The sequence below is a fragment of the Dendrobates tinctorius genome, unplaced genomic scaffold (assembly GCF_039654945.1).
Source record: "Dendrobates tinctorius isolate UK_male_01 unplaced genomic scaffold, ASM3965494v1 ptg000003l, whole genome shotgun sequence".
In the NCBI taxonomy this organism is placed as follows: domain Eukaryota; kingdom Metazoa; phylum Chordata; class Amphibia; order Anura; family Dendrobatidae; genus Dendrobates; species Dendrobates tinctorius.
Window position 1 is genome coordinate 101,923,297 of NW_027361671.1, and position 23,971 is coordinate 101,947,267.

Genomic DNA, 23,971 nt, shown 5'->3' on the forward strand with positions numbered 1-23,971 from the left:
CGCACGCTAAAAGACGCTTTTTATCGTAAAAATAGTTTTTGCATCACCACATATTGAGAGCTATAATTTTTCCGTATTTTGACCCACCGAGTCATGTGAGGTCTTATTTTTTGCGGGACGAGTTGACGTTTTTATCGGTACCATTTTCGGGCACGTGACATTTTTTGATCGCTTTTTATTCCAATTTTTGGGACGCAGAATGAACAAAAACCAGCGTTTCATGAATTTCTTTTGGGGGAGTGCGTTTACACCGTTCCGCGTGCGGTAAAATTGATAAAGCGGTTTTATTCTTCGGGTCAGTACGGTTACAGCGATATCTCATTTAGGTCGTTTTTTTATGTTTTGTCTGTTTTATGCAATGAAAACTATTTTATATAAAAAATAATTATTTTTGCATCGCTTTATTCTGCGAGCTATAACTTTTTTATTTTTTCGCTGATGATGCTGTGTGGTGGCTCGTTTTTTGCGGGACAAGATGACGTTTTCAGCGGTATCATGGATATTTATATGCGTCTTTTTGATCGCGCGTTATTACACTTTTTGTTTGGCAGTATGATAATAAATCATTATTTTTTGCTTCGTTTTTTATTTTTATTTTTTAAGGGGTTCGCTAAAGGGGTTAACTAATGGGACAGTTTTATAGGGCGGGTCGTTACGGACGCGGCGATAACTAATATGTGTACTTTTATTGTTTTTTTTGTTTTTTTTTTTTTCAAAAAATGAATTTATTGGGGAATTTTTTTTTTTTTACTAATTTATTTGGCGATTTTAATTATTTTTACACTTTTTTTTTATTTATTTTTTTACTTTATTAAATAGTCCCAGGTGGGACATCACTGTCCTGTGACAGATCGCTGATCTGTCACATCACAGATCACTGTGACAGATCAGCGATCTGTCACAGGCAGTGCCGAAGGCTTCCTCATGCCTGCGCTTTGCAGGCACTGAGGAAGCCAGCTTCCTGCAGGCCCCCAAAGGCCCCCCGTCGCCATCTTGGATCCAGGGGTGTGTAGGGAAAGAGCCCCCCGCAGCAGCACTGCACATTGCGCTGCCGTGCGGGGCTCAGGGAAGCACGGAGGGAGCCCCCTCCCTGCCGATGCTTCCCTTTAACTCCCAGTACACCGCGATCATGTTTGATCGCGGTGTGCAAGGGGTTAACGTGTCGGGGGCGGTCCGTGACCGCCCCTGACACATTGTGTCTGGTGTCAGCTGTGATAATCAGCTGACACCCGGCCGCGATCAGCGGCGCTCACCATGTGGGCGCCGCTGATCGCTGAGACGTACTATCCCGTCCACGGTCATACGGGCCCGGGTACCGTGGACGAGATAGTACGTCGGATGTCAGGAAGGGGTTAATGTACACTCTGCACCCCATCTTGACGGAAAAAAACAGAAATGTAGAAATTTTTGCAAATTTATTAAGTAAGAAAAACTGAAATATCACATGGTCATACGTATTCAGACCCTTTGCTCAGACACTCATATTTAAGTCAGATGGTGTCCATTTCCTTGTGATCCTCCTTGAGATGGTTCTACTCCTTCATTGGAGTCCAGCTGTGTTTAATTAAACTGATAGGACTTGATATGGAAAGGCACACACCTGTCTGTATAAGACCTCACAGCTCACAGTGCATGTCAGACCAAATGAGAATCATGAGGTCAAAGGAACTGGCCAAGGAGCTCAGACACAGAATTATGGCAAGGCACAGATCTGGCCAAGGTTACAAAAGAATTTCTGCAGTACTCAAGGTTCCTAAGGGCAAGTGGCCTCCATAATCCTTAAATGGAAGAAGTTTGGGACCACCAGAAGTCTTCCTAGACCTGGCTGTCCAGCCAAACTGAGCAATCATGGGAGAAGAGCCTTGGTGAGAGAGGTAAAGAAGAACCCCAAGATCACTGTGGCTGAGCTCCAGAGGTGATCACTGTGGCTGAGCTCCAGAGGTGCAGTAGGGAGATGGGAGAAAGTTCCACAAAGTCAAATATCACTGCAACCCTCCACCAGTTGGGCCTTTATGGCAGAGTGGCCCGACGGAAGCCTCTCCTCAGTGCAAGACATATGAAAGCCTGCATAGAGCTTGCTAAAAAACACATGAAGGACTCCCAGACTATGAGAAATAAGATTCTGTGGTCAGATGAGACGAAGATAGACCTTTTTGGTGATAATTCTAAGCGGTATGTGTGGAGAAAATCAGGCACTGCTCTTCACCTGCCCAATACAATCCCAACAGTGAAACATGGTGGGGGCAGCATCATGCTATGGGGGTGTTTTTCAGCTGCAGGGACAGGACAACTGGTTGCAATTGAAGGAAACATGAGTGCGGCCAAGTACAGCGATATCCTGGATGAAAACCTCTTCCAGAGTGCTCTGGACCTCAGACTTGGCCGAAAGTTCACCTTCCAACAAGACAATGACCCTAAGCACACAGCTAAAATAATAAAGGAGTGGCTTCGGAACAACTGTGTGACCATTCTTGACTGGCCCAACCAGAGCCCTGACCTAAACCCAATTGAGCATCTCTGGAGAGACCTGAAAATGGCTGTTCACCAATGTTCACCATCCATCCTGACGGAACTGGAGAGGATCTGCAAGGAAGAATGGCAGAGGATCCCCAAATCCAGGTGTTAAAAACTTGTTGCATCATTCCCAAGAAGACTCATGGCTGTACTAGCAAAGGGTCTAAATACTTATGAACATGTGATATTTCTGTTTTTCTTTTTTAATAAATTTGCAAAAATTTCTACATTTCTGTTTTTTTAGTCAAGATGGGGTGCAGAGTGTACATTAATGAGAAAAAAATGAACTTTTTTGAATTTACCAAATGGCTGCAATGAAACAGAGTGAAAAATTTAAAGGGTTCTGAATACTTTCTGTACCCACTGTAGTTTTTGTGGGACAACCCCTACAATTTCTTGTCGTCTTGTGTTAATTTGTCTTTTTTTCTATGCAAAGCTGGACATGGAGAATTACGCTTTGATAATGTGCGAGTGCCTAAGGAGAATATACTACTGGGTAGAGGAAGAGGATTTGAAATTGCACAGGGCAGACTGGGCCCAGGAAGAATACATCATTGTATGAGACTTATAGGAAATGCAGAGAGGTCCTTATCTCTCATGAAACAAAGAGTAAGTCATATTTCCTTGCATTAAAACTTTTCAATATGTTCTGGCCATGGTATTCCCTCTTCTGTATGGTTTTACAACTGTCATCTATATGTCTGAAGATGTTAATTACAGTGTCACAAATTGATATATTATTATAATTATTTTTGTTGTTTACATACATATTTTTCAGTGCTGTAGGAAGGAAGCGAATTAACCTTTCAGTATATTATATGGAGTGTGGGAGGAAACTGGAGTAACCAAGAAACTCCATGCAAACACAGGGAAAACATATAAACTCTATGCAAATGTTGTAATGGAATGTTCTAGACCTTTTTAACACTGTGACATGTATAAACTCTTGAAAGCTTTTAGCTAAATAATCGCTGCATATATTTTTGGTGTAGTACAGGGGTGGGAACCTTTTTCCTGCCAAAGCCATTTAGATATTTGTAACCCCATTCGTAAAGATAACACATTTTTCAACATGAAAATGATCCTGCTATATTTAGTCAAACAATCAGTTACGGTAACTAAAGTGCTGGTTGGAACTGCTTCTCTTTGATGAGGCTTGTGATGTTAGGTGGTATTGATGATTCTGTTACTCACAACTGATTTTCCAGGTTTGCATTTGTCTGGAACGCAATCGAATCTTTGCAATAAGTTTTCTGAAGAACTCATAGCATTAAGTTCTTCCGAACACAGATATATATTACACTTCATATCTCCTCAGAGTGGAAAAGTCATCACTGCTCATATTACGTTTATAGAACTCAAGCAGTGAGAGGTCTGATTTATACATGACATACCGAGACTAGTGTATATACATCACATAGGAGACACTGAGACCTCTATATACATCACATAGGAGACAGAGATTGCCGTATATAAATCACATAGGAGATCCTGAGGCTAAAACATGTACATGACATAGGAGATACTGGGACTAGTGCATATACATAACATGGTAGACACTGGGGCTGGAGCACATACATCAAACAGTAGAATGTGGGAGTACTGTTCATCATCTTAAGGACAATCTGTTTGATTACAACACCAGAGGAAAAAGGAGTACACGGTGAGAAAAGATTTTGTGAGATGTAGTTCCTTATTGATATTCTCCATCTTGGCATCAGAGGGGGCAATAATAAGATGATCTTGGCCCAGATGGAGACCCGCTGGATTGTTTTACCTGATACCATGGCCCCTAAGGGCCTAAATGAACACCTTAGCTTTGCCCCTTTTTTGTGAGATGTAGTTTCTAATATGCTATCGGCTTACTTATTGTTGGTTCCACCACTACCAGATGTCCTTGTTTTTAATTTTTGTTTTTAATTTTTTTATTCTCATTTCTTCATTTTTCTACCTTTTGTGTGGTTATAGGACCTCTTCTTTTGACGCATTAGGACCTTTACATCTGAAGTGGCCGCAGAACTAATGAAAAATGCCTCAACTATGGACCTATTGGGACACATTACTTGTCCACATTACATTTTGTTCTATGTGGCCCGATTTTATCATTCATTCTTATGTTTCCTTTTGCGTCATGTGTCCATTGTGATGATTTGTGATCTGTATACTTCTCTTGTATTTTACAATGGTGTCACTGTAGAGGCTACCTTTATTGTACCTGCTTATCATATAGTTTATGGCTATTCTGGCGCATTATTATAACTTTGCCAGCTTACTTGTTTTTTGTGTTATGTTGTGACCTATTATCATGTTCCCTCCCTTATTTATATATTTCAATTTTGTTACTGAGCAGGACTCTCTAGGTAACATTGAGAATTTGCACCATGCACTTTAGGGTTATTTTTGTACACTATTAAGCCTCTTTGTGATATCCAGGGTGAACCACTGCGGTTGTGCGCGTCCGCGGTGGTGTGCGCCTGAGTGCTGTGGCCGCAGGGCGTCTCCATGTCTCTGTGCACACCGGGATAATTTTATCCCGTTTGTGCATATGTTGACATGATGCCCGGGCTGTGTGGAGGGCTTGGCGCGCACCCCGCGCATGCGCCGCTATAACCGCTCCCATTGGTTCTCAAGCCCCACGTGACACCTCACATGGCCTATTTTAAGGTCCTACTCCTCACCACTTACTATCCCCTTGAGAAAGCGGCATCAGTGCCTGCGAAACACGCGTCGGGGGCGGACGTCTGGCTGTGGGGCACTCTCTCTGGCACCTTATCCATCCTGGTAAGCTCAGCTACTAATATTGGCATATATTTTCTACTTGTTAGTTTAACATGCCTTATCTCTTTGGGTCACTGGACCAGGGCTATTAATGTTACCGGGTTTGGTTGTCAGAGGGGCTGTCCCTCTTTTTGCCTGCATGTTCCTTGGTGCACTATGGTTACTGTTTCTGATACCTTTTTATGTATTTTCTGTACTTTGAATAAAAACGTAAATTTGCTAATCTTTTCTCACCATGTACTGCTTTTTCCTCTGGTGTTGTCATTATGATTGGAGTTGGTGCAGTCTTTTTTGCTGGGCGGCTCACCAGGTGGTGATGTTTTCCCGTGCATTATCATGCAACTGGTTCTGTTTCTAATCTGTTTGATTAGTAGGCTCAACCTACTGTGCAGTGATAGCTTTGTACTTTGATGAATAATGTAGATCATGCAAGAATTGCGATGATGTCTGCAATTTCTACAGGCACCAACCTATTCACCCACACATATTGATAAAGACCAAATTGTCGAAGCGTTGGATTTCATAATGTGTTATCACTTGTCGGTTAATAAAGCATTTATTCTCAACTATTCATCAGAGGGACGAGAGCGCTGAGCGCGTAACTCCGCCCAACTCCGCCGCGTTCTAATGCTTGCAGCTGACAGTCAGGACGTAATCCTTCACTGCGTGCGCCGCGGTGTTCAGCACTGAACATGTCATGCGCATGCTTACAATGTAAGGATAATTTAAAAGGCCAGTGGTCAGCAAAACAGGGCTGCCGGCCTGAACACTGTAGAATTTGCCCGGAGGACTGAGGAAAGGACATTGCCGACCATATGCATATTGCAGGCCAGAGGTTCCCCACTCCTGGTGTAGTAAAGTCACCATCATGTACAGTGTATGGTATAGCCTTATGCGAATATACTGCTGTTTTTGAGTTTTATTTGAAAACGGCCTGCTACTTATTGTGTCATGAACATATATATTGAACTTTTCATATCTATTGTACTTATTCTTATTAAATTGTGCTATTACGTGACCAAAAAAACACAAGCTGCATCTATTCTCATGATTTTCAAGTACTTGTATTTTTTTTTTTTTATCAAAGGTAAAATCAAGAATAGCTTTTGGCAAACCTTTAGTGGAACAAGGGACTATCTTGGCAGATATTGCCAAATCCAGAGCTGAGATTGATCAGGCAAGATTGCTAGTGCTTAAAGCTGCACATCTGATGGATACTGTAGGCAATAAGGTAAATTCTTAGAGACAAAGTAACGGTGTGTGCTCACGTTGAATATTTGCAGCAGATTTTTCTGCACTATAAACCAGAGTGTTAACAGGAAACCCGCTGTGTAAAATAAGCCTCTTTTTTGCGTACGTTTTTGGTGTGTTTTTTACTTGCATTTTTTTCCCCACTTATTTGCATAGATAAACAATTTTTTATAAAAACGCTGTGTGTGCGCGATCACCGCCGGGTGATCAGCCGATATCACAGCTGACACCGGCACTCACTGTCAAGAGCGTTGCTCTCACCAATCCCAGCAGATTAAACCCCTAAATGCTGCGAATGATATAGATAGCAGTATTTAGAAGACAGGCAGATGGAGAGAGCCCCCTCTGCCATCTGATCGGCGCCCGTGCGACGTCCTCAGTGTCGGACTGGTGTGCCAAGGGCCCATCAGTAACATTGACTTTGAGGGGCCCACTTTTCACCTGCATACAAATATTACACTCCCCTTATTCAAAAATGTACCTATATTGCTAAATAATATTAAGCTATGTAGTTTGGTTATTGAATGATGAGATGCTGCTTTTTTCTGTACCGAGTAAATCAAGTGAATTATGCCAAGTACTGCCCATACAGTGGGGATGGGGGCCCAGATCTGTACACGGGCCCACCGGGGGATTCCCCTGTTACCCTGTGGGCCAGTCCTTGCCTGGACGTCCTTGCGGGACCCAATCGTTGCCATGGTGACCTGATGTCATCATGAAGACATCTGGGTCAAAAGGCTTTAGCAAGTTGGTTAGATCGTGCGCGGTGCATGTGTCAGTGCAGCACTGACAGTTGCAAAGCATAGCAATGCTCCTGCGTTGCTATGCTTTATAACTACGATCAGAGTGCTGAAAGTGAAAGTCCCATAGTGGGACTGAGTAAAAAAAAGAAAAAAGAAGTTGTAAAATTATATTTAAAAAAAAAAAATCACAAAATATATTGTACCCATAAATAAATATTTTTAAGAAAAAAAAAATAAACAAGAAAAGTATACATATTTGGTATCGCTGCGTCCGGAACGACCCGCCCTATAAAAATGTCACACTAGTTCAATGATGGTGTTAACACCGTGATAAAAAAAATTTTTTAAACAATAATATACATACATAAATAAAAAAACTGTGCTTTTATCATACAGCCGAACAAAAAGTGTAATAAAGCGCGATCAAAAAGACAAATATAAATAAAAATGGTATAGCTGAAAACGTCATCTTGTCCTGCAGAAATTGTGGGACAAATTTTGGTGCCATTTTTACCCATTTCGCTGTGTGAAAATATAAACTCTGGGGCTAAAAGAAAATTTGGTGGTAAAAATGTAGTTATTTTTTCCTCACCGCCCAATGGTATAAAAATTCTTTGAAACGCCCATGGTGTCCATATGATCACTGCACCCCTAGATAAATTAACCCCTTATTGACATTGTGCGTCCGATGTCAGTATCCCCCGCTTTGTTGTGGGTTCCGGCGGTGAGCCCACCTCAAAGCCAGGACATGTCAGCTGTTTTACATGTGCCTGCAATAGCCGTGGGGGGAATCGCAATATTTTATTTTCACAAGGGTATCAAGAGAAATTGCACAAAAAATTTTGGGTTCCATTTTCTCCTGTTACCCTTGTGAAAATAAAAAAAATTGGGGCAAAAATAACATTTTTTGAGGAAAAATTTTACTTTTTATTTTCACAGCTCAACTGCATTGTCCAAGTCATGTCCCCTTTCCAACTAAGCAACATTGCCCTCAATGCTCCACCCTTTTGCAAGTGAGTGGCAAACAGTGTTTTTTTTTTGTCACACAATAAAAAGGTCTAAAACTAGATGTGCCACTTTGTGTTACAAAAAAAAAAAAGTCAAAGCACACCAAATAGTAAATCTGCCCAATTGATTTTATAGTTTTATTCACCTTTTGCCTTATCTCTCTTTCCAGGAAGCTGCTTTGGAAATTGCTTTAATTAAAATGGTCGCCCCAGCTATGGCTCAAAATGTTGTTGACAGAGCAATTCAGGTAAAAAAAAACCCTAGCAATCTTGAATACAGATATTCCTTGCTCATAATAGTGGGGGAACACAAAGTACAGTGGCTAAAGGCTTCTGTCTGTATGAGGACACTAAGGCCTCTTTCACACATCCATTTTTCGCCGTCGGGCGCGATCCGGCAATTTTTAGTAAAACCGGATCCGGCGAAATGCAATGCCAGATCCGGTTTTCCCCCATTGACTTGTATTAGCGCTGGATGGCTATGCGGTTGTGCCGGTTTTGACCGGATCCGGCAATCTGTCTCAATCCGGCGTCTGGAAAAAACGGCAACTGTAACGTTTTTTGTCTCCGGCGAAAAAGCCGGAACTGCCGGATCCAGCGCTTCCGGCTTTTTCACACAAAGAAAGTCTATGAGCGCCGCAATGCGCTGGATCCGGCCAAGGCCGGATCCGTTTTTTTTGGTCTGAGCATGCTCAGTAGCCCTGCCCACAGCAAACATATAAAACCATGACAGTGGGACCCTCAGCCACAGCCAATATGCCACCCAAGAGAGGAGCCAGCCGCAGGAGAAGGCAGGAGAGTACTGCACCACCAGCACCACCCCAAATGGAGCCAAGGGACCTTGCTGAACAGGCGGAGGTGAGTCCACCAGCAGAAGACAGACGGTAATTATTACATCCCCCATTCCTCAAAACTAGGGCCATGGAATATCAATATATTCATTGGCCCTTTGTTTCTCTTTATTCACCAGCAGAAGCCGCCCTATAGAAGCAGCAGCACCAGCAGCAGCAACAAGAACGGAGTCTGCCCAGCAGCACAACACCACATCTTCTTCTGGAAGCCCTCCCTCCCATTGTCTGCGTTTAACGGTAAGTTTTTATTTCCAAAATCCATCATCTCTGGAATATGTCTATTCATTGACTTTTTTTTTCAAAACAGGAATTACAAGCTGAAGAGGATGTCCCAGAAGAAGAACGAAGGGGTGGACAGATACCTGGAGTGGGCTCGTAATTGGTAAGTTTCCTGCATCAATAGGAGAAACACAACATCACACTACACACAACACATAGAAAACAATTTAGTGCAGACATCACACAGCAAACAGATATGCCTACACCCAAGCACATAACTTATTTTTTTTTCTTTTCTAGTCTTCCCAATCTGGTGCTCGGCGAAGAGGTCCTCGCAGTGCCTCCCAGGGTCGTTGGCATCAGCGACGCGGCAGTCACCATCGTGTAAGTATAATATTTTTGTTAGGTTTTTTTTTTCCCTTTTTTTTACATTTGTTAAGCGTGGAGGCTAATTTTATTTTTTTATCTTTTTCTTTAACAGGCTTCACAGGAGGGGGGGATTGACGTGGACCTCCTCATCGATCTGGTCAGAGAAAGGGAGCCGCTATGGAATATGGGGGACCGCCGCCATGCTGATCTTACTGTAACCCGTTGTAATCTGTTCGCTCCTCGTGGACCGTTGGGAGGACCTCGATGCTCGGACCCAAATTCAAGATTGTAAGTATATACAGTTCCGGTTGCTTGATGTAAAGCAATGTTTCCCGAACTCCAGGCCTCGTGGTCATGTTTTCAGGATTTCCTTTTGAGCAACACTATGGAAATCCTGAAAACATGACCCGTGGGGACCACGATGACTGGAGTTTGTGAAACACTGATGTTGTATACTAACCACTTTGTGCTTTCTCGTTTCAAGGGAGAGAATTGTGAAGCGGTGGCGGTCTGTGAGGGATCGTTTCAAAAAGGAGTTCAGCAAAGAGATGCGGGCCCGAGTGGATCTGGAGGACGCAGGAGCAAGTACAAGTACGCACGAGCCCTGTCGTTCCTCCGGGAAACAATGGTCACCAGAAGGTAAATATTACACACCCCACGTAAAAAAATGTTTACATGTCTAAAAAAATTTTTCAGCCAGGGCGATGCCATGTATATTAATTGTATTTTTTTCTCTTTATTCTACAGCACGGTGACCAGCACTCGGGAGCCTGCACGGTTGGACCCTTCTGAGGCGATCCGTGAGGAGACCGCCACCGAGGGACACTTCGACCACCCCGGCACATCTGCACCTTCACAGCCATCCCTCACATTAGATCCATCTCTCCCATCCACCAGCGCAGGAGCATCGTGGCCTCCTACATTACATGAATCCACTGGTGAGGAGATCGCTTTCCCTTTACCCCACCCTTCTGCCGCTGCCACCTCTAGTACACCTGTGGGTACTGGGTGGCAGCAGCAGGGGGGGTCAGGAAAAGAGCTATGCGCCAGAGTTCTTGCATCTGAATGCATCTTTCCAGAACTGTCTAAAAGTCTTGTCAGAGGAAATCTCCGCAGGCTTTCAGCAGATCAACTCCGCCACTCTGGAGTTGAAGACACTTTTGCAAACCATGCATTCAGAAGCAAGATCTTCGCCAAACCACGCCATTTTCAGGTCTGTTGTGGAGTGCATGGAAACGCTCTCTCCTAGCCAGCAGATGCATGTAATGCATTCGTGCCACGCTGCTCTACTGCAGGTTACCTCCCAACCTCCACCCACCCCAGTAGTTCCACCTGCACCCCTTCCAACCACTGTCCCTCCTCCCCCTCCTATTCCATACCAGCAACCTCCCCAGTACCAGCCATCTCCCCACTTCCAGCAACCTGCCCCGTACCAAACTCCTTCCCTATACCAAACTCCTTCCCCGTACCACTTCACAACCACATCATCTGCTTCTCCAGTCCCTGCGCAACCCTCCACTCCACCACCTGTTCTGCCTCTCACATGTCCACCCATTCTCTTGCTTTTTCCACACCTTCACCTCTAAATCTTCCTTCCCCACCACGATCCCAGTCCTCTCTCCACACTCCCAGCGTCGAAGTGTCCCGCAGCCCCTCCAGCAGTATTTCCACCCCACACTACACAAATTTATGAATGTGTGTGTAAAATAAAAATTGCAACTTTTCTTGTTTTCAAGCTTTATTAAAAATTTACACAAAGTTGATTTAAAAAAATGGCTCAATAAAAGTTTGAGTTTTGGATTACAAATGTTGTCTGTCATTTATTTCTGCGGCGAAATATGTTTAAACAAAAGGTAAAATACTGGGTAGAGAAAAGGTAAAAACTATTGGTTGTACTAAACCAGGTACATAACTTTGGGTAAAAGGTAAATAAATTTTTCCTTTTGGCCACAGTTGTGTCCCTGGTTGTGTTTTAGGCAAAATATTTCACCTTTTAGCCAAAGTTGTGTAGCTTTTTGGGGATTACCTAACAATGTACACAACTTTTGTTAAAAGGTGAAATACTTTGCCGAAAACACAACCAGGTACACAACTGTGGCCAAAAGGTAAAAATTGTTAAACCACAACAAGATAAGCAACTTTGGTTGGCAAAGGTATACTGTTGGTACAGAAGGTACACGACTTTGGTTAAAGGGAAGGTGCCGTGTTTTTTTCATAATTTAATGTAAAAAAGAAAATAGTATAAAAAGATATTGTCCCCTAAGCTTGACTCAGTGGTGTGTATGGATTTTTTTTTTTCTGTAGTAATCCAGCCACTGGGGGCTGCCATCTTATCTCTCTGGCTACTGAACAACACTTTCCATGCTCATTTACGGCAGTCCCTGGGCATAAGAGACAATAGTCGGCTGCCGATCCTATCTCTTTCATTGCAGCTGCATCAGGAGTGAACTGGGCACGCCTCTGTGGGCAGCTCAATTCACAGCTGTAGGTGTGGCCAGGCGCCATCTTATTAGAACCCAGTGCTTTTCTTTTAGCTTTATTTACACTCTATTGCAAGCCATGGATGCTGTACTGTTCCAGCATAACAGGGCTTTGATGTTCACTCTGCACATACCAGCTGTAGGAGAGGAACCAGGACGAGCTCCTGGACACCAAGCTGCTCTTTCCAAAACACACGGCCAGCTGCTGCCCCTGCTCTTGCAAAACATAGGAGGAGCTGCTCCCTGCTGTTTCAAAACACTTGGCAATCTGCTGGACATCTAAACCTCTCCTGTGTGATACTGACTGCTGAGCCCTGTATCTAATCCTCTCCTGTGTGATACTGTGTGCTGAACCGTGTATCTAATCCTATCCTGTGTGATACTGCCTACTGAGCCGTGTATCTAATCCTATCCTGTGTGATACTGACTGCTGAGCCGTGTATCTAATCCTATCCTGTGTGATACTGACTGCTGAGCCATGTATCTAAGCCTATCCAGTATGATTGTCTGCTGAGCCGTGTCTCTAATTCTATCCCGTGTGATACTGTCTGCTGAGCTGTGTATCTAATCCTATCCTGTGTGATACTGACTGCTGAGCTGTGTATCTAAGCCTATCCTGTGTGATACTGTCTGCTGAACCGTATATCTAATCCTATCCCGTGTGATACTGCTCTCCTGAAATACTCTGTACTGCTGTCACCCTGCTGGTTTTATGTGTGATCTACATGGTGGTATTGTGTATGATCTAAAATGGCGGCATTATGTGTGAAGTATATGGCGGTATTATGTGAGAACCCTATGGCAGCATTATCTGCTAAAAGGGGACCCATTCTAGGGTGGTTCTGGCTGAGCACCTGCATACGGGTCAGGGGTAATAGGTGCAGTCAGGGGAGGGCTGGTGAAGCAGCTGAAGAGAGGGGTCTCATTTTTATCGTTACTGTATGGCTACATTTCCCCCCAGCCTGCTTCCCAGCGTCACCCCGGACTGCGCCTGTCGCCTCGTTTTCACACATCGCCAGGACAGGATCTGAGGAGGGGAATGAGGTCTTTGCATGCAAAGTCTGGATCAGAACAGGCCATCAATCAGCAGAAATGTTTCCTGGATTTCTGTGGTGCTGTCACCCTGCTCCTCCCCCATATATCTCCCTCTGTGCCCCCCATAGACCAGCACACTGCTCTCCTGAAATACTCTGTGCTGCTGTCACCCTGCTCCCAGAATCCTTGCTGCCTGCCATCCTCGGTGACCGAAGACCCCATTCCTCTCCTCAGATCCTGTCCTGGCGATGTGTGAAAGCGAGGCGACAGGGGCCTAATGTATGGTGGAAGGAGCAGGGCGACAGCAGCACAGAGTATTTCAGGAGAGCAGTGTGCTGGTCTATGGGGGGCACCCTATTCAGTGCCAGGGATTGTACATAGAGCGCTGTGTTTTATACACATGGATGTACCGTCTTCTTGTCTGCTCCACAGAAATCCAGGAAACATTTCTTCTGATTGATGGCCTGTTCTGATCCAGTCTTTACGTGCAAAGACAGTCAGTAACTTTGCAGGCCCCATCAAAATGGCTGCTCACTGTGTTCCTACCGTGTTTCCCCGAAAGTAGGACCCCCCCGAAAGTAAGACAGGGTGGGGGTTACGGGGGGGTCCTTCAATGTAAGGCCTCCCCCGAATGTAAGGCAGGGTTGGGGGCCGCTGTGAAATGTAAGGCCCTTACCTTTGGGCCGCCGCTGTCCCCCATTGGGTCCCCAGGCTCCAGAGGTGTCCTCAGGTGCAGCTGGACGGGTCCAGCGCTCATGGGGTTAACTCGCCGTGTTAACCCCGCAATCCGCCCAGCTCAACAGCTCATTGGCCGCCCCTGTTCCCCACGTCACCGCCGGCCCCCGGCTCGAGCACTGATTGGTCCAGCAGCTCGGGCTGTAATTGGCCGCCCCAGCCCCACGTCACCGCTGTTTCCCTGCTGATTGGCACAGCGTTCCCTGCAGCACAGGCCTTCCGCACCCACAGCCGCACCGCAGAGGAAAACGTCCAGCATTTAAAAACCAAGTAGGGAAACATGTACTGTATAGGGTATGGGGCTGTGTGCAGTGGGATACGGCACTGTTATGGGGTGTGGGGCTGTGTGCAGTGGGATACGGCACTGTTATGGGGTGTGGGGCTGTGTGCAGTGGGATACGGCACTGTTATGGGGTGTGGGGCTGTGTGCAGTGGGATACGGCACTGTTATGGGGTGTGGGGCTGTGTGCAGTGGGATACGGCACTGTTATGGGGTGTGGGGCTGTGTGCAGTGGGATACGGCACTGTTATGGGGTATAACAGCATGTTAATAAATGTTAATTTATTGGTTAAAAAGAAATTGTCATTTTTTTCGGCTAATGTAAGACCTCCCCCGAAAGTAAGACAGGGTGGGACTTTTTGGGGTAAAATTAATGTAAGACAGGGTCTTACTTTCGGGGAAACACGGTAGATGTCATCCTCTTTTCCCTTAGCAAACACCCAGAAGGGGAGGAGAGGAGTGACACCACACCCATGTCAGCAGATTCCACCCATAATTAGTGCAGGGCAGTAATGTGAGCTAGTTGTACACTAGGTTTTTGTGCCAAATTTCAGTAGCAACTCCCCCTAGTGTTAAGTGGAATTGCCAAACTTTTTAAAATTATTTTTCACATTTTTCAAAATTAAAAACAAATGATAATATATTTTAAGAACATGTAAACATTAATTCTTTACATTTTTTGCAATTGCTGAAAAAAAATTTTTTGGATGGCACCTTCCCTTTAAGGGCAGAAAGGTATCAAACTCTGTCATCCTGCCAGTGTATTCTTCCTTGAGGTGACAAAGTATTGTGCAAAATTGTCCCTCATCAGTGAGACCGTCACAGAACTTCTATTGGTAATGTTCTGGTAATCTTGCAAGGTGGTTTCTTCAGAGGTGTCCTAAATGGAAATGGGTTCCTTGCACATAACAAAATTGTGGAGTACCACGCACGCTTTGATCACCTCGTCCACAGTTTCAGTCTTGAGGTTGATTGCAGTCAATAAGACCCGCCATTTGGCTGTCAGAATACCAAAGGCGCACTCCACCATTCTTCTTGCTCTTGTGAGGCGGTAATTGAAAATGCGTTTTGTTCTTGTCAATCCTCTGCTACAGTACGGTTTCAAAAGGTGTTCTGACAGCTGGAAGGCTTCATCCCCTACACAGACAAATGGCATAGGTGGACCAGATGTTTGCAGCAGCGGTCTAGGGGGTGGGAACTGGAAGGTGTTTCCATACAGTCTACGGCCCATGGCAGACAGTTTGAAAACTTCAGAGCCATTGAAGCGGCCATAGGCCCCAATATCAACAGCAATAAATTTGTATTCCGCGTCAGCGATGGCCATGAGGACAATGGAAAAATATTTCTTGTAATTGAAATATTCCGATCCCGTTCCTGCTGGCTTTACAATGCGGATATGTTTCCCGTCCACAGCGCCCAAGCAGTTGGGAAACTGACATATCTGTAGAAACTTGTCAGCAATTTCCATCCACCTCTCTGTTCTGGGCTCTGGTAAAAACTCATCAACTAAAGAGTCCCACAGTGCACGGCATGTGTACCTCACAATTCCAGATATGGTGGAAATCCCAAGTCTGTACTGGAAATGGAGTGACGAAAGGGATTCTCCAGTTGAAAGGAATCTGTGTGGAATTAAAAAAAGAAAAATTAGTTCATAATCACAGCATTGCATACCACAACTCAGCTATAACACTTGGAGATACAAACTACCACCAACAAGATTCCAGTGAAAGTGTGCTCTGAAGCGAGCAGATCCAATAAATGTGGCTTACCTTAGAGTCACCATCAGACGCTCTGTCGGTGAAATGGAGAAGCGGCAATAGGTGTCCGATCTTCTTTCATCCGAACATATACAAAAAATTTCTCTGGGTTTCGTCTAAGGTCCATGCAGAGTGTAGAATACACCCCACGCGTCATTCTCTTGGCTGTGATGGGGTGGATCCACAAACGGCGTCAACGTCGCTGATGCATGATGAGCTGCTGTCTAGCTCTCTCCTTCTCCAGAACAATCACCCTCAAACGATTCGCCTCCGCTGTAAAATCCACCAAATGCTTCAAAATGTTTCCTATCACAACATCCATCTTCGCCAGTCACTTGCTCTTCTCTCCAACCTGCACTGTCTCCTCTACAACCTGTCAAAGATGGGCTGTAGGAACACAGTATATATAGGTTTTCAGTAGCCAATACCGTTTGGAAGCCCCCAAGGGGCGTTTTTAAAAACCGGATCCGTCGTAATCCGTCGAAAAACGGATGACCCGGATCCGGTTTTTGGCGGTTGAGCAAGACTGATCCGGCAGAAAACCGGATCCATCACATCCGGTTTTACATAACATTTGACGGATCTGGCGCAACGCCAGATCGCGCCTGACGGCAAGAAACGGATGTGTGAAAGTAGCCTAAGCTGAAAGCCTTCACAGACTAGAGCCCTGCTTTTGACTTCTTTGAGATCTTTATCAAAAACTCCCTTTTTATCTTACCGTACTTATTTATCTTTTTAGATGACGCCCAAAACTATTAAACTATTGTTCAATGAATAATGATGCCAATTTGCATTGCAAAGTAAAAGTCATGACCAGGTTTTCGTAGATGAACCTGCTGAAGGCTCATTAATGGCAAAGGGAGACACAAGGTCCTCCCAGAATCTGTGCTATGTTCCGTGTTCTAATCCCTAATTGTACCCCAGTGGCAAGAGCAAGAAAATGTTGTTTGGATTTTTTTTTCTGTTTCTCACCTGTAAAATCCTTTTCTTGCTGTGTTTATTGGGGTCGCAGCTCCCCCTTATATTTTTGGGCAGCTACTGGTTTGCCCTGGATGGGCTTAACATCTTCATGATTCTGACCTATCAACCCTTTGTGTTCTCGGTTTATTATTTACCGTTTATTGGCTTCTCCTAGTGCCCATACTGTATGTGCACAAACTGATTAGTGTCTGCTGGAGTATAGCCCACAGAAATAGAAATACCGTAGATCTTTCTGGTGTCTGCTTCCTTTTGGCACGAGCTTATAACCTGGTCTTCTGTGTCCCTGAATGAACTTTGTAAGACAACTTTTTACAGGTGAATTGCAAAAAATCCTCTAATTATCTCGCTCTTGAGCTTGGAAGTTTGAATGAGTTTTTCCAAACAAGTCAAACTTTAAAGGGGTTTTCCCACAAGTAAAAGTTTAATTTTAATCAATATATCTTGGAATTATAATAACTTCCACAATTGGATGTGTTTAGATAAAATGTTCCTGTGCTGAGATAATCTTATAAATGTGCCCCTGCTGTGTACTGTGTAATGGCTGTGTCTGACCGTACAGGAACATGGTCTGATCATACCACAGCTCCTGAGCGGGGGGGCGGGGGAGACTATACAGACATTACAACACGGGATCGCAGATGATTCTTCCTCTGTAGTAAAACATTGTTTAAAATCAGGCAGGGAAATGTTTTATCTCACAAAAAGATACAGCCATTACACAGTACACAGCAGGGGTACATTTATAAGATTATCTCAGCACAGGAACATTTTATTTGTCCTAGTGCGATGGCAAGTGGGGTAATATTCATGGGGTTGATGTCAGCTTTTTAATGTCATCAGGCCCACAGGTTAGTATTGGAGAGGAGTCTATATGACTCCCCTATTACTAACCCTGTAATCAAAAGTAATAAAAACAGAGTAAAGTCCTTTTAAGTGAAATAAAAACAGACTCCTTTATTTGAAAGAAACACTCCCAACCCTCTTTCAACTATTAATGTAAAATTAAAAAATAATAAAACATCATATTCCTCACTTTTCCCGCCACAATTCATATGTCGCTCGATGTGCTCCAACTCTGCTACATCGGGATTCATGGCTGAGCGGTGGCATGATGCATGATACTTGAGCTGATTAATTAGGAAAATATTTCAGAGCGCTTCCTTCTGAGGATCCTTAACCCACTGTTGACAAAGATTTGTATAACCAAAAACCCAAATATATCTCTGATGATGTATTAGGTATTATTTTATTAGCTATGTTGCAGCGATTATAAAAAAAAAAAAAAAGATTGTATAGACCAGGGGTCCCCAAACTGTAGCTCGGGAGCCACATGTGGCTCGCAGTCCCATGAATTGTGGCTCGCAACTGTCTGCCAGCTTGGTCAAGGGGTGGTGGAAAAATCCACTAAAAAACGACCACAGATCCGAATATTAAAATTGTGTATCTTTATTAAACAATTATGCAGGGAAAGACAATACCAGTGCCAAAAAGTGCATAAAGAGGACAAACCTGCGTCAATAATGGGAGAAAACGTTAAGATCCCCAAGACCCAAATAAATATTAATTGGCAAAATGACAGGGTGAACTCGTGAAAATCCTTGAGTCCCAACACGGCAAGATCAACACTGCTATGTCACCACAAAGGGTTAAGAAAAAATTGCTGCCCTGTGCAAATCATATGAGCCATACACGACTGGCCCGGGTCACGTTTGCTAGTGATTCATCAAAAAGTCAGTACCAATCATGTATTATATATCGCAACAAAATGCCCAGTAGTTATCCAGATATTACTTCGAGTGAGTGGCGCGGTAAAGTTCCCAGGGGTCTGCTTGTCTCCCCCGACGCGCGTTTCGGATGCTCGTCCTTTGTCAGGGGGCGTGTGTGTGCTAAAACCGGGAGCTTTAAAAAGGGAGTCGGACCGGAAGGTGAGGGGCGTGGACCGGATATGACGCATCCGCAGTCATGAAGACCGAGGATGCCAAGCGGCGCAGACGTCTAGCAGCCAGAGCTAAGGCGTCGCTGACGCCATAGCAAGACGCCACTTACAGACACCGGAAGCCGTGCTGCACCCCGGAGCATGACGCGCATGCGTACTGGTCCTTGTGGACATCGCCGCTAGCACAGAGGGCAATATACAAAGCAGGGCATTCAGCGGGTAAACCATGGTACTCTGAATCGATATTATTTTAGATATATTTCGGGCATAAGCGCCTAGGGAAAATATACACCAATACCAATGAGAGACCCTATTATATATCATATATCCAATCTATAAATTAGAGCAACCTATGTACAGATATTATCGGGGCCAATCTCACATTTTAAAGTAATAGATGGAACATACATCAAAACATCAAATAGCAAATGAATGAAAACATTACTTAATATTGAAGGCCACATGTCATGTCGTACCATCAGTACATAACTATAGACATAACAAATTCTAGCAAGAATTTATCTTCATTTTTAGATGAGCTGTCTTTGTAATATACGGTAATTCAAGTCCTCTATTATGTATGAACTCGGGTTTACAGGGCAGATTTCTGCCAATGACGGGCACCAAATTTCAGTACAGTCATGGCCAAAAGTTTTGAGAATGACACAAATATATTAATTTTTACAAAGTCTACTGCTTCATTTTTTCTAATGGCAATTTGCATATACTCCAGAATGTTATAAAGAGTGATCAGCTTAACAGCAATTACTTGCAAAGTCAATATTTAGAACAATGAGGGTAATATTCTGATACTTGATAATTAAATAATAATAAAAATCCACAACCCCTCTAAAAATATGGATGGCAGACCATCCGGTAGAAGAACCTAATAACACTGAGTATGGTGGAAGATGATGCCGACAGGGTGCCAAATGGAAATGATATATGCAGCAACACGTGAAAATAGATAAAAACACCTTTATTAAAATGTGAATGGGTGTACACTTAGAATGAATAAAAAAGCATCCCAAATAAATGCGTAGTGTTGAATTATAATAAACTTCAACATGGGGTTAAATAAATACCCATATAAAACAGGCTCAATGCTATACAGGTAAAAAATGACTATACACTTCTTAAAGCCCCCAGAAAATTGTGCATACAAAGTGCAATAACACCAAATTGTGCAATAAAGAATGCGATAATAAACAATAAAAATGATAATAAATGACCAAAAAAATATATATATACAGTGTACAAATAATGACCACTGCTGTGCATACAAAGTGCAATAAAACAAGATTGTGCAATGAATGATGAATAAATAATGTGCAGTGCACAATTAAAAGGATGACACTACTGTGGTGCCACACAGTGTGAAAAAAGGAAAAGAAATGGGAGCTGGGAGTGAACAAGGAGATACCTAATGAGCCAGTAATTGGTGCCTGGGAATGCCTGAGAACGCGCCCCGACGCGCGTTTTGGAATGGATCTTCCTTCGTCAGGGGTACGAAGGAAGATCCATTCCGAAACGCGCGTCGGGGCGCGTTCTCAGGCATTCCCAGGCACCAATTACTGGCTCATTAGGTATCTCCTTGTTCACTCCCAGCTCCCATTTCTTTTCCTTTTTTCACACTGTGTGGCACCACAGTAGTGTCATCCTTTTAATTGTGCACTGCACATTATTTATTCATCATTCATCTTTCATTGCACAATCTTGTTTTATTGCACTTTGTATGCACAGCAGTGGTCATTATTTGTACACTGTATATATATATTTTTTGGTCATTATCATTTTTATTGTTTATTATCGCATTTTTTATTGCACAATTTGGTGTTATTGCACTTTGTATGCACAATTTTCTGGGGGCTTTAAGAAGTGTATAGTCATTTTTTACCTGTATAGCATTGAGCCTGTTTTATATGGGTATTTATTTAACCCCATGTTGAAGTTTATTATAATTCAACACTACGCATTTATTTGGGATGCCTTTTTATTCATTCTAAGTGTACACCCATTCACATTTTAATAAAGGTGTTTTTATCTATTTTCACGTGTTGCTGCATATATCATTTCCATTTGGCACCCTGTCGGCATCATCTTCCACCATACTCAGTGGTATTAGGTTCAAAGTCAATATTTGCCTAGAAAATGAACTTTATCCCCCAAAACACATTTCAACATCATTGCAGCCCTGCCTTAAAAGGACCAGCTAACATCGTTTCAGTGATTGCTCCATTAACACAGGTGTGGGTGTTGATGAGGACAGGGCTGGAGATCAATCTGTCATGATTAAGTAAGAATGACATCACTGGACACTTTAAAAGGAGGCTGGTGCTTGGCATCATTGTTTCTCTTCTGTTAACCATGGTTATCTCTAAAGAAACACGTGCAGTCATCATTGCACTGCACAAAAATGGCCTAACAGGGAAGAGTATCGCAGCTAGAAAGATTGCACCTCAGTCAACAATCTATCGCATCATCAAGAACTTCAAGGAGAGAGGTTCCCTTGTTGCCAAAAAGGCTCCAAGGCGCCCAAGAAAGACCAGCAAGCGCCAGGACCGTCTCTTAAAAGTGTTTCAGCTGCGTGATCGGGCTACCAACAGTGCAGAGCTTGCTCAGGAATGGCAGCAGGCAGGTGTGAGTGCATCTGCACGCACTGTGAGGCGGAGACTCTTGGAGCAAGGCCTGGTCTCAAGGAGGGCAGCAAAGAAGCCACTTCTCTCCAGGAAAAACATCATGGACAGACTGATATTCTGCAAGAGGTACAGGGAGTGGACTGCTGAGGACTGGGGTAAAGTCATTTTCTCTGATGAATCCCCTTTTCGATTGTTTGGGACATCTGGAAAACTGCTTATTCGGAGAAGACCAGGTGAGCGCTACCACCAGTCTTGTCTCATGCCAACTGTCAAGCATCCTGAAACCATTCATGTGTGGGGTGGCTTCTCAGCCAAGGGAATGGGCTCTCTCTCAGTCTTGCCTAAAAACACAGCCATGAATAAAGAATGGTACCAGAATGTCCTCCAAGAGCAACTTCTTCCAACCGTCCAAGAGCAGTTTGGCGATCAACAATGCCTTTTTCAACATGATGGAGCACCTTGCCATAAAGCAAAGGTGATAACTAAAATGGCTCAGGGAACAAAACATAGAGATTTTGGGACCATGGCCTGGAAACTCCCCAGATCTTAATCCCATTGAGAACTTGTGGTCAATCATCAAGAGACGGGTGGACAAACAAAAACCTTCAAATTCAGACAAAATAAAAGCATTGATTTTGCAAGAATGGACTGCTATCAGTCAGGATTTGATCCAGAAGTTGATTGAGAGCATGCCAGGGAGAATTGCTGAGGTCCTGATGAAGAAGGGTCAACACTGCAAATATTGACTTGCTGCATTAACTCATTCTAACTGTCAATATAACCTTTTGTTACTCATAATAAGATTGCAATTATATTTCTGTATGTGATAAAAACATCTGACAAACACACATAAAAACCAGAGGCCAGCAGATCATGTGAAAATATAATATTTGTGTCATTCTCAAAACTTTTGGCCATGACTGTATATTAAGTTGAGTGCCACTCGTTTAAGACCCTTTTACATGGTACAATTCAAACTGTACAATTGTTCAGTACCCATACAGTCTGCATATTTTCATCAGCACCTTCTCTGTCTACAGAGGGATAAGTGCTACCAACAACAATTTTAGTATCACTTATGCAAGTCCTATGAAGTGCTACACTTTTATTTTGTGCATTATTTTCTTTGGTTGAATAACTTTTATTTACTATGAATTTATTTATCCCTTAGGCTTTTGGGGCTGCAGGACTCGGCAGTGATTTCCCACTTGCTCAGTTTCATGCCTGGGCACGGGCCCTGCGCTTGGCCGACGGACCTGATGAAGTTCACAGAGCCGCTGTGGCTAAAATAGAGCTAAAACAATAGATCCTGTATTTAGCTTTGGAATGGAAAAATCTTTTTGTCTCATTCATTTGGAATAAAACCGCCACAATAATTGCTTGAAATTTGGGTTGCGGGTTAGGATACGCACATATACACTGATGAGAAAGAATGACTTTTTTTGTTATCCTAGTTTGCCTCCTCTTATTATAGTTATGCAGCATTAATGTATCCATGTATCATGGGCCGAGTATGGACCGAGATGCATGTATCGTCCACATGTCTCCTGACTGGAACCTGACAGTCTCATATACAGTCATATGTTAAAGTTTGGGCACCCCTATTAATGTTATCCTTTTTTCTTTATAACAATTTTGGTTTTTGCAACAGCTATTTCAGTTTCATATATCTAATAACTGATGGACTCAGTTATAGTTCTGGATTCAAATGAGGTTTATTGTACTAACAGAAAATGTGCAATCTGCATTTAAACAAAATTTGACCGGTGCAAAAGTATGGGCACCTCAACATAAAAGTGACATTAATATTTTGTAGATCCTCCTTTTGCAAAAATAACAGCCTCTAGCTGCTTCCTGTAGCTATTAATGAGTTCCTGGATGAAGGTATTTGTGACCATTCCTGTTTACAAAACAATTCCAGTTCAGTTAAGTTTGATGGTCGCCAAGCATGGACAGCCCGCTTCAAATCATCCCACAGATGTTCAATGATATTCAGGTCTGGGGACTGGGATGGCCATTCCAGAACATTGTAATTGTTCCTCTGCATGAATGCCTGAGTAGATTTGGAGCGGTGATTTGGATCATTGTTTTGCTGAAATATTCATCCCCTGCGTAACTTCAACTTCGTCACTGATTCTTGCACATTATTGTCAAGAATCTGCTGATACCGAGTTGAATCCATGCGACCCTCAACTTTAACAAGATTTCCGGTGCCGGCATTGGCCACACAGCCCCAAAGCATGATGGAACCTCCACCAAATTTTACTGTGGGTAGCAAGTGTTTTTCTTGGAATGCTGTGTTTTTTAGCCTCCATGCTTAACGCCTTTTTGTATGACGAAACAACTCAATCTTTGTTTCATCAGTCCACAGGACCTTCTTCCAAAATGTAACTGGC

The 23,971-nt window shown here is 43.4% G+C and overlaps 1 protein-coding gene across 5 annotated transcripts in view; it reads left to right on the forward strand.

Annotated features, from left to right (window-relative positions):
- Positions 1–23,216, forward strand: part of ACAD10 (acyl-CoA dehydrogenase family member 10) — a 122,223-nt gene extending 99,007 nt beyond the window's left edge. The window contains exons 18-21 of one of the 5 annotated variants that reach the window (XM_073565056.1): positions 2,951–3,123; positions 6,380–6,523; positions 8,464–8,541; positions 22,747–23,215. In XM_073565056.1, coding sequence (XP_073421157.1) covers positions 2,951–3,123; positions 6,380–6,523; positions 8,464–8,541; positions 22,747–22,881 — 530 coding nt within the window. In that variant the 3' untranslated portion in view covers positions 22,882–23,215. Of the gene's footprint in view, positions 1–2,950; positions 3,124–4,482; positions 5,516–6,379; positions 6,524–8,463; positions 8,542–22,746 lie in introns of those variants that run through there. The other 4 variants (XM_073565080.1, XM_073565127.1, XR_012227960.1 and 1 more) reach the window with 4 other exon arrangements.
- Positions 23,217–23,971: the final 755 nt, after the last annotated feature.